This window comes from Entelurus aequoreus, linkage group LG18 (assembly GCF_033978785.1).
Source record: "Entelurus aequoreus isolate RoL-2023_Sb linkage group LG18, RoL_Eaeq_v1.1, whole genome shotgun sequence".
Classification (NCBI taxonomy): Eukaryota; Metazoa; Chordata; class Actinopteri; order Syngnathiformes; family Syngnathidae; genus Entelurus; species Entelurus aequoreus.
The window spans coordinates 29,945,661-29,957,569 of NC_084748.1; the positions used below are offsets into that span (position 1 = coordinate 29,945,661).

General features: G+C 38.9%; 1 protein-coding gene across 2 annotated transcripts in view; it reads right to left on the reverse strand.

The window, feature by feature from the left end:
• Positions 1-321: 321 nt before the first annotated feature.
• pld6 (phospholipase D family, member 6) overlaps positions 322-11,909 on the reverse strand; it is a 19,247-nt gene continuing 7,659 nt past the window's right edge. For both annotated transcript variants that reach the window (XM_062026900.1, XM_062026899.1), the window contains exon 4: positions 322-1,152. In XM_062026900.1, the coding sequence (XP_061882884.1) occupies positions 899-1,152 (254 nt within the window). In that variant the 3' untranslated portion in view covers positions 322-898. The remainder of the gene's footprint in view (positions 1,153-11,909) is intronic.

The window sequence follows — 11,909 nt, forward strand, 5'->3', positions numbered from 1 at the left end:
ATGCTTGCAAACCCATGACCTCTCAGTTAAAAGTCCTGTCTTACATAATCTAGCAGCTGATTCTCTGTTTGACATTGTCATTTACTACACATAACTTGAGTGAAGATGTTGAATAAGATCAGGCTTCAAGTGAGACACGTGTGCATACAATCAGGCATCAAGCAAGGAGTCATGCAGGCATTTTAAGCCAATCCAGACATCAATGCACTGTATTGTTCACTGATGATAGCACCATCGGTGCTGTGCGGCCTCCGTGTGATTCTAAATTGTGCTATATCAAGAGGAAGAACTACAGCTGTGGGAGTAAGGATGCATCTAATATGCCAAAAGCAGTTTGTTTTTAATTGACACTGAGTCTCTGAGACAGCCAATAAAACACAATGAACAAAAAACCCTGCAGGGTTCTTAATAACTAGAGTCATTTCTAAATGATTCCAACAAAATAATCTCTCCACATGACACGAAACCTGACAATAGGCTTCAATAAAAAAAACAAAATAGTTTGACTAAGATCTACACAAAAAGAACAAACTTCCTTTGAAATGAGGAAAAGTGAGGATCATAAAGATGACATGTTAGCAAATAGGATGACATTGCGACATAAATGCCGTCTGCAATGGAAAAAGTCCAACATGTTTTAAACGAGCTTAAACAAAACGTGTACCGAAAACAAGTACAACAATCACAATAAGAAAATATCAAACATTTTTGGTGTAAATGTTTGTCTCGTAACATTCACACATCAGTCCAAGTGGACCAACTTCTTTAAAACTCAACATAACACCAGAAATATAACAGAGCGCTTCTTTCAAAACTCAAAGTAACCTCTTCTTTAATTTGATCCGCTGACTAGAAGGGTCTGAAAGGCTCGTTGCATTAATCCTTAGTGCTATTCAATCTAATCTATACAATCCAGAGTTTGGTCAGTTGAGGGGGCATTCAGAGATGGATCATTGTCTGCCCATAACCTACTAAACTCCCTCATGTAGGGCCGGACCAGGGCGGGCTCGTCTGTGATGATGATGTTCTCAGAGTTGCTCTGCACTGCTGCCAGTGTCCAGTTGAGGGAGCCTGTGATGAGCAGCCGGTTGTCCACCACAGCAAACTTGTGATGCATGTGCACATAGCGGCCCACGTTGCGCACGCAGATCCCTGTGGAGAAGGAGGAGGAGAAGGAGAGTGTGGACAGGAGCAGACTGAGGAATGACAAGAGTTCAATGCATTATGGATGAACTGTTGTGCTTTGGAAGCTACAAAGCAAACAAAAACAAAAGTACAACTGAATTGTTGAATAGTTAGAATATGATATACAGACTTGTTGTTTTACAGCAGAATAGTATCAGAAAGACAATGCTTTTTATTTTTTTTATTTAAGAAATGTTATATTGCCAAGTACAAGGCGCTTCTTTGAAATGAACACATTATTTTCACTCTTATATTTGCCATCTAAAAAAGTACAAATACATCGATTTGATTTCTAGTCATTAAGAATTTTGTTGGTCATATGGCATTTGGAATCAACAAGGTTATGTTTTATAGCCAAGCATTGAAGAAATGCAGGCATGAAGGATTGCACTACTTACTGGAGTCGGGGGTGCAATAAATTCAGGCCTGATTATTATACTACCTAAATGGGCTGCTATAGAAATCAAAATATAATGTAATCAGTTGAGACCGTTTTGAAATGAAAGGTTATTCAAAAATATTTGAATGTTCCAATGTACATGCTTAAAGTGGATCTGCACCTTTTTTATTTTGCCCATTTTTCACAATCATAAGAGACAAGAACACGTCTTTTTTTTAAAAATGTTAAGGAATTTAAAGATGATAAAAAAAAAAACGCTTGAAAGATGCGGCTAATGGCAGTCACAGTTGTAGCCTTCAAAGTCCTCTAAAACAACTTTGAAACCCTCCATCAACTTTTTATATACAAAACCCAAAAGCAGTGAAGTTGGCACGTTGTGTAAATCGTAAACAAAAACAGAATACAACGATTTGCAAATCCTTTTCAACTTATCTTCAATTTAATAGACTGCAAAGACAAGATATTTAATGTTCGAACTGACAAACCTAATTTTTTTGTTGTTGCAAATAATCATTAACTTAGAATTTAATGGCAGCAACACATTGCAAAAAAGTTGGCACAGGCTCATTTTTACCACTGTTACATGGCCTTTCCTTTTAACAACACTCAGTAAACGTTTGGAAACTGAGGAGACCAATCTTTTAAGCTTTTCAGATGGAATTCTTTCTCATTCTTGCCTGATGTACAGCTTAAGTTGTTCAACAGTCCGCGGTCTCCGTTGTCGTATTTTACACTGCATAATGCGCCACACATTTTCAATGGGAGACAGGTCTGGACTACAGGCAGGCCAGTCTAGTACCCGCACTGTTTTACTATGAAGATACGCAGTTGTAACAAGTGGCTTGGCATTGTCTTGCTGCACTAAGCAGGGGCGTCCATGATAACGTCAGCATTAATCAGCATTAAATGTTCCTTCACAGATGTGTAAGTTGCCTTGGGCATCACAAATGCTGGCTTTTGAACTTTGCGCCTACAACAATCTGGAAGGTTATTTTCCTCTTTGGTCCAGAGGACATGACGTCCAGTTTCCAAAAACAATTTGAAATGTGGACTCGTCAGACCACAGAACACTCTTCCGCTTTGCATCAGTCCATCTTAGATGAGCTCGGGCCCAGCGAAGCTGGCAGCGTTTCTGGGTGTTGTTGATAAATTACTTTCGCCTTGCATAGTAGAGTTTTAACTGGCACTTACAGATGTAGCGACAAACTGTAGTTACTGATAGTGGTTTTCTGAAGTGTTCCTGAGCCCATGTGGTGATATCCTTTACACACTGATGTCGCTTTTTGATGCAGTACCGCCGGAGGGATCGAAGGTCACGGGCATTCAATGTTACGTGCAGTGATTTCTCTGGATTCTCAGAACCTTTTGATGATTTTACGGACCGTAGATGGTGAAATCCTTAAATTCGGTGCAATAGCTCGTTGAGAAATGTTGTTCTTAAACTGTTGGACAATTTGCTTATGCATTTGTTCACAAAGTGGTGACCCTTGCCCCATCCTTTTTTGTGAATGACTGAGCATTTCATGGAAGCTGCTTTTATACCCAATCATTTCTAAAGTGGACTTTCAAGCGAAGCAGGAGATAATTACTAAGAGAAGACCAACGCCGGAGCTGAATGGTTTATTTCAATCAACAGGACGGAAAGTTACTCGCTCTTTCCAAACGCAGTGGTATACGCGAAAAGACTGGCTTTGTGCATGTTCTGCAAGAAACCGCCTTTTCTGCTTTCCTTGCCTTCTTTTTTCAACCTGTGGCACTTTGTGGACTCAAATGGGATTTTGTGACCTAAAGAATTTTCAAAGAAGCCTCACCAAACATGAGCAGTCAGCCGCTCATATTCAAAGCCAGATTGCGCTAAAAACGTTTGGTAGGACGAGGATAGACTTGGCTTTGGATGAACAGCGGCAACTCAACATCAGTGTCCACAATGCTAAGGTAAAAGAGAACCGAGAGATTTTAAAAGATCTCATTAATGCGACCTGCTTCCTCGCCAAACAGCAGCTAGCATTTTGTGGAAATTATGAGAGTATGAGCTCTGCTAATCGCGGCAACTATGTTGAACTCTTAAAAGACTTTTAAAACTGAAGGAAGATAAGGGAGACTTTTACCAGAAAGTGACGGATATTTTTATCCAGAGGGGCCGGCGCATGGACTTCATTTATAAGCAAAGGTAAGACAGCAATCACATTTTTAAAATTTTGTTTTTAATGAAATGTGCATTTTGTGGGCGACAGTTTGTATGTGTAAAGAATGCAGAAATGAAACATAACCCGTAAACTGCTGCCAATCGAATAGCAAATAGTCTTCGCTGAGCGCATATATTTGTAAATCTGATTCTGATTAGTCAGGGCCTCACCAGCTATAAACCTCACCGCACGTCACTGTATCATTTGTATTTTATCTTGTTTTGAAGTTCTTAAAACAACAAGTTATTTTACAACTAGTGTTTTGTAAACCACCAACTTGGCGAGTCTAACGTCTTACGCATACTCATAACGGCGCGTGCAACAGCAACAATAAGGCAACAAACATGGCTGTAGACACAAAGTTAAATCATGAAATGCAACCTTTACAAAGCTTAAACTATTCATATTAACCAGTGAGTCTTGATGGCAACTTCCTTGACCTAGCCACACACAAAGAAGTTGTAAACCTCCATGCTTTTCCAAGTTTTCATCTGTTTTGTCACATAGAATGATGTCTGGTACACCAGATAGCTCGACATGTCTGGGAACGCGACCGATGGAGAATACTTGAGATCACTCAACAAATCTTTTATTTAAAAAATATAGGGATAGATTCAATTGCATAGTTTACATGTTTGCTCGTATCTGCTTTTAGTGGTAAAATCTAGGCCCTTTGCGTACTCATACACCTCGCACTTGCACAGTAGCCATATTGGTTTGTTGGCACACCACTTCATTTACTTCCGTTCAAAAGTCACATGGCGAAATACAACCCATTGACTACAACGTTGAACTACAATGGCAGACAGTTATTTGGGGTAAATCTCTACCATATATGGAGATATGCGCTGACATCACCAATGGGATAAACAACACAAAGTAGGCAAATTCCGAACAGCTCGTTTGGAGGATGAAGGAAGGTAAGGTTGTTTTATAAATATCTCCGCCATGCCTCCATGGTTTGATTTCAAATTTTCGGGACTTATGCAGATCTTAAATACACAAAAACAGGTACCTACGGGTAAGAAAAGTTGGTTTTGCATAATAGGTCCCCTTTGAAACAAAACTAATGGAAAGGTGATAGACTGAGACACCCTCAGCTGGAAAAGTTAGTGTCTCAATATTACCTGCATGCTTCAACATGTCTAGCATGCTGACACACATTTCTTAACAAGTCGGTTTTTGTCAATAATCCATTTCAAAAGGTCAGACAAAACCGAATTGTGCAAAAACCACAGGGATATTTCCCATAAGAAATCATGTAAATCCAATTGATTTGTTCCAGAGAAACAAAAATAAGAACACAAAACATCAAGAATAATGAGTGATACATACAAAAACTATGCAAAATGCAAATGAACTATGATAGGAGTGAATAAATAAACATTTCACATTTTCGCCTTTATTGAAGACTCTTGCTGGTGAAGATGGAAATGATGGACATTTGGGGGTCTGTTAATGCAAAGTTGTTGCATCTGACAAAAACACTCGTTTGCTTGGGCAGAATAAACACCTTTTTGCAGCTCGCTGGAATCTGCAGGCTGCATCAACATTTGCAAATTGCAGCAATCTGTTTCTCTGCATGTTAATCACTTGTTGCAGATTTCAACAATTGCCAGCCAGGTGGTATCTATTGTTTTGGCAGAACAGCAGTTAATGTGCAAAAAAGACCTTTTTTCATCCAAATCTCTTGTAATTGCACGTTAGAAAAACTGTTTAAAATGCAAGTCTGACTCGCCATTACAAAAACTCAGCACACTCACGCACACGTGTGTATACCAATAATTGAAGTCTGTGACACGCGATGGACATGCAGAGAAACATGTTGCTGCAATTTGCAAATGTGGATGCAGTCTAAAGGTTTCAGGTTGCAGGTTGTGTATTTTGACCAAGCAAACAAGTGCTTTTGTCAGATTTAACGATTTTGCATGCACAAACCACCAAATGTTATGTAAAGGTTGCTGGAAGGACTGATCCACCTCCCCCCCATTACCCACACAGACACACGCATATTATTTGCGCCGCCAGTCTGTCCACCGGTACAGCACACATGCACGCACGGTTTAACCCGCTACAATAAAACCTGTCCTAGTCATTTGTTTTGCTTTTCATTGCAATTCTAAAATATTATGGCCGTCATCCACTGTTACGTCATCACGTGTCACCTCCCTCCCACCAGAAGGCACCACAACGTCAAAGTCCTGTGAGAAACAATTTATTAAAATTGTGCCATATAATTCCAATCAGTAAATATGACAAAGTGTGCGCTTTTTTTTCCAAAAATTAAACCCTGAAATTATAAAATGCATGCTTTTATTGTGTAATGACTGTAGAGTTAAAATGTTTAGTCATAATGGTAGCAAAAGGGCACTTTTTTGTCAGATTATATGACACTGCTATAACATCTGACACAGCAAACAATTTAACAATGCATCAAAATTAATTTTATTACTAATTTTATGTATATTTTTAAGCCTGATCTTTACACCAGTAACTCAGCCTCAACTCATGTTTTGCAATTTAAAAAAAATAAAATACAAGCATAATTGGATTAAATGGGCATTCAAAGGGGTAAAATATATATTTTTAAAAACATGACATGTTTTCTATTTTTAATAAGGACTGAAATTAAGAGATTTGAGTAAAAAAAGTTGAAAAAATATATATTAATCGAATTTTTTTTATACATTCTTTTTTAAATGAGGATTGTCTCGTCCTTTCGCTACTCGATTGAGCTACAATAATTTATTAGTGTATCGTTGATGTAGGAAATAATTTGGAATTAAAATATTAAAATTAAACACGAAAAACCCTCTTACAAAAAATATTTCTATTCATAGCAACACAGCCAAAGATATGGCCCAAAATAGAGCAAAAGTGAACCTAAAAGAAAAAAAACTCTCCAAAATGGGTCAAAACAAATAAAACTGCAGTGCTGATAAAGCTTGTGCTTCACTTTAAGTAGATAGTATATCAATCAATCAATCAATGTTTATTTATATAGCCCTAAATCACAAGTGTCTCAAAGGGCTGTACAAGCCACAACGACATCCTCGGTACAGAGCCCACATATAATGTGGTTATAAAGATATAACAGCTGCTTTTTTTTGTTTAAACAAATTCCATAGTCAGAGCTTTAAAAAAACATTTTTAGACTTTATTTTATAAAATATTTTTGTAAGTGCCACAACTTATAAATGGCAATGCTAATGGTGAACAGCAATGTACACCAAACCGGGAACCATGTCACAAAACCATTTTAAGATCCGAACAGTGTATGTTGTGAACCATTCCACCCCAAATATGGTAAAACGGACTATTTTGTTCTGCGCAATGTTTGGCTACAGAGGGCATACAAAAACCAGAAGAAAATATTGGCAAAATTTGCATCAAAAAACAAATCATATGAAAAGTGGTGCGAACTAAAACCAGTATAACACTGTACTTAATGTTGTTTTATTTGGTTAGTGCAATTCAATGCAAATATCTTAAGCTCTTAGCCTTAGGTTCCGCTGCTTTTCTGTTTTAGTTACGGTGTCTTTTTTGTCAAGTGAAATTGAGTTTTGAAAAAAAACAAAAACAAACTGAGTGACCATTATAAAAAATGCAACATAACAGCAATTATTGAGTCAGGCTGGACAGAGACAGCCCGGGACAACAAATCTGAAGGGGTGTAATATGAACACACACTTCTGTGGAGTCTCCACAGAGGTGTCTTGGAACTGAGTTGATTACAGATAGAGTACAGTATTTTCCTGAGGCAGGAAAAGAGGAATCTATTTGTACAGGGGTGCTTATTTGTTTCAGGTGGACGACGCTCTGGTGATTAACTGAGACACCTTGTCTATAAGAGAACCATTGCTTGAAGAAATATGGTAAATAACTTCAGTATCACCTCTTGAGGAAACCACTGGTATTAGACCGACGCACATTCGCTTGTTCAGTAAATGATTTACAGTATATGTCATTATACATGTAGTGTGGAACGCCACAGTGGTCGCACAAAGAGAAAAATACCACCACGAGAGCGCAATGCAGGAAAAACAATCAGGTAAAAATGCTAGCTTGTTGAGGAAACCACTGGTAGTATTAGACCGACGCACATTCGCTTGTTCAGTAAATGATTTACAGTATATGTCATTATACATGTAGTGTGGAACGCCACAGTGGTCGCATAAAGAGAAAAATACCACCACGAGAGCGCAATGCAGGAAAAACAATCAGGTAAAAATGCTAGCTTGCAGTGCGTCTCCAGCTAGTCTGCCTGTCTCGCTAAGCGGGCAAGACGGTGCACGTGGGTCTCACTTCTCTCTCTAAAGAGAGGCTGAAATACAACTATTTATTACATTGGATGAAGACCAACTGCAGCTCTGCTCAGCTGAGGCTGATTCAGTAGAAAAGTGGCCATGCTACTGCAAGGACGATTTATTGTAGTGTCATTGTGATTATACTGCATTCACAGCAGTGCATATTGGCAAGTGAATGTTACATATTGGCTCTGTGAATAATGGCTTTTCATGAAAGGACAAACTATTTTGGTTTCCTTTTAGTAATTCTGCTCTTCCAGTTAAGGACCGATTGTACGGATTTCAACCCTCTTTTAAAACATTACCTTGATTTGTCAACTTTAAAGATAGCTTTAGAGTTTTGGTTTTGGGAACAGCGGCCTTGTGCAGACTCTTGTCTTAAAAAAGCTGCTACTTAATGGAACAGAAGTGCAACATTGGCTGGCTTGAACATTAGTATGTGCCCATGCCATTGATTGAGCTATTTGAGCATGAAAGCATCCTGCAGGACAAAGACAAGATAGAAACATGGATGAAAAGAAACAGATTGTGCCTTGTAGCCAAGTGGTTGACATCCACACAAACACGTGCACTTAGAAACACTTGGCCTAATGAAATCTGCTGTTCGGGTTGCCAATTCCTTACTCACTACATTCTTACAATACATAGTGGCTGCAATTTAGAAAATGCAGAAGCGCGAGCAAGAGAGTAACGGAGAGGGAGAGAGACACGCGACAAAGACAGCTGATGTCATCCTTTCAATTCACCACGAGGAACCCTCAGACTTCTTGGCAATGACGCTGGTAGTTCGAGAACAGAGTGCATACTTTTGTATTGAGCAGACCTGAGTCATATTTCTGATATATGCAGCAAAGTAGCTCTAAATAATTACCCCTTAAGTGGTTGATGTCACTTAATCTGTACCCAAAGACCTCTGATACCAGACAAACTCGAAAGTTTCATAGTTTGAGTGACAACAAGCATACCGTATTTATCGGACTATAAGGCACACTTAAAATCCTTGAATTTTCTCAAAAATTGACGGTGCACATTATAACCCATTATAATTCTGGTTGTGCTTACTGACCTCAAAGCAATTTTTTGTGGTACATGGTGTAATAATAAATGTGACCAGTAGATGGCAGTAGCACATAAAAGAAACGTGCCCGTTCAATTAATGACGCTAGCAAGTACCCATAAGCATCCAACACCAAAACTCTGATGTTTCATTGAGAATATAGAACATTACAGGCGTCATAGGCGTCTGCCAAAATGTATCCATACGTCTTTGATAAACTGCGAAGCTGCACTGCTTGATGGAACACGGCAAAGTACACCCTGGACAAGTCGCTACCTCATCGCAGGGCTCCAGACTAATATAATATACAAAACCCAAAACCAGTGAAGTTGGCACATTGTGTAAATCGTAAATAAAAACAGAATACAATTATTTGCAAATCCTTTTCGATTTACATTCAATTGAATACACTGCAAAGACAATATATTTAATGGCAAATAATAATTCACTTAGAATATAATGGCAGCAACACATTGTAAAAAAGTTGGCACAGGGGCTTTTTTACCACTGTTATATGGCCTTTCTTTTTAACAACACTCAGTAAACATTTGAGAACTGAGGAGACCAATTTTTGAAGCTTTTCAGGTGGAATTCTTTCCCATTTTTGCTCGATGTACAGCTTAAGTTGTTCAACAGTCCGGGGGTCTCCGTTGAGGTATTTTAGGCTTCATGATGCGCCACACATTTTCAATGGGAGACAGGTCTGGACTACAGGCAGGCCAGTCTAGTACCCGCACTCTTTCACTACGAAGCCACGCTGTTGTAACACGTGCAGAATGTGGGTTGGCATGGTCTTGCATGAAAAAGACATTGCTTGGATGGCAACATATGTTGCTCCAAAACCTGTATGTAACTTTCAGCATTAATGGTGCCTTCACAGATGTGTAAGTTACTCATGCCTAAGGCACTAATACACCCCAATACCATCACAGATGCTGGCTTTTGAACTTTGCGCCTATAACAGTCCAGATGGTTCTTTTCCTCTTTGGTCCTGAGGACACGATGTCCACGGTTTCCAAAAACGATTTGAAATGTGGACTCGTCAGACCACAGAAGTCAGTCCATCTTAGATGAGCTCTGGCCCAGCGAAGCCGGTGGCGTTTCTGGATGTTGTTGATAAATAGCTTTCGCTTTGCATAGTAGAGTTTTAACTTGCACTTACAGATGTAGCGACGAACTGTAGTTACTGACAGTAGATTTCTGAAGTGTTACTGAGCCCATGTGGTGACATCCTTTACACACTGATGTCGGTTTTTGATGCAGTACCGCCTGAGGGATCAAAGGTCACCGGCATTCAATGTTGGTTTTCGGCCTTGTCGCTTACGTGCAGTGATTTATCCAGATTTTCTGAACCTTTTGATGATATTACGAATGGTAGATGGTGAAATCACAAAATTCTGTGCAAGAGCTCGTTGAGAAATGTCGTTCTTAAACTGTTCGACAATTTGCTCACACATTTATCAAAGTGGTGACCCTTGCCCCATCCCTGTTTGTGAATGACTGGGTATAAAAGCAGCTTCCATGAAATGCTCAGTGATGGCACCCACCTGTTCCCAACTAGCCTGCTCACTTGTGGGATGTTCCAAATAAGTGTTTGTTGAGCATTCCTCAACTTTCTCAGACTTTTTTGCCACTTGTGCCAGCTTTTTTTAAACATGTTGCAGTCATCAAATTCCAAATGAGCTAATATTTGCAAAAAAATAAAGTTTTGGTTTTGGGTCCCTAACTCATAAAAAGTTAGGGATAGTCATCTTTCAGGGGAAATTTTGCAATGAACCTCAAAGGGAATATAACCTTTACAGCTGAACTTAGATTTTTGTATACATTTAAAACAGTTTATTGTGGTCTACATAACATATAATGGTGGTTCTTTGGTCAAAATGTTGCATAGATTATGTTTTACAGACCATCTTCAAGCCACTTTATGACAGTCTCTTCAGGGTGATCCATTTTGTGGGCGGTCTTATTTACGTGGTTCCACTTCAACAACGCCTTCTCCCCATCGTCCATGTTGTAGTTTTTAGTGTTTCTATAGCGAGTCTACTGACAGACATAAGTTTGAACTATACGCTACTTTGTATTAGAAATGGCAAAAGTGAAGGATGTATGTCTATGTACAGTATACTGTCCATGTGTATGCCCTACAACAAGAGCATAGCAAAAAAAGGAACTTGGCAAACTTGTGCACAGCAGAGTGGGTAAATTTATACCATACATGGATAATCCACTAACGTCACAGGACAGGGCAAAATTCAAACGGCTCTTTAAGAGGAAGTATAAAGAAAGACAATTTTTTTAAAATAAATATCTCTGTAATGCCTTCACAGTTTGATGTCAAATTTTCAGGATTTATGCAGAGCCCAAATACACAACAGCATATACCAATAGGTAAGAAAAGTGGTTCTGCATAATCGGGACCCTTTAATTTGAGCTTGTCTAAGCTTTTCAATTTCCACCTGTTCACGGTTTCAGTACGTTTTGCAAAACAAGCTGTTCCATAACAAGGAACTCAAAGAGAGAATTTCACAAAGTTGTATGATCCATGAATGGACCGATACATGTCCTTGTTCAAATAGAACTGGTATCTATCAATGCTGTTCACATTTTAACATCACTACACCAAGACGACACCTAGCAAGTGATCAACACTTCGTCATTGCAAGACAAATAGGATGTTCTCAGAGTGAAGTGGCCACTGAGCTTAGTGACTCACGATCAGACAGGTGCAAGAGTGATAGAGGAAAAAAAACCTGTTGTGAATTTTACTGTTTAGC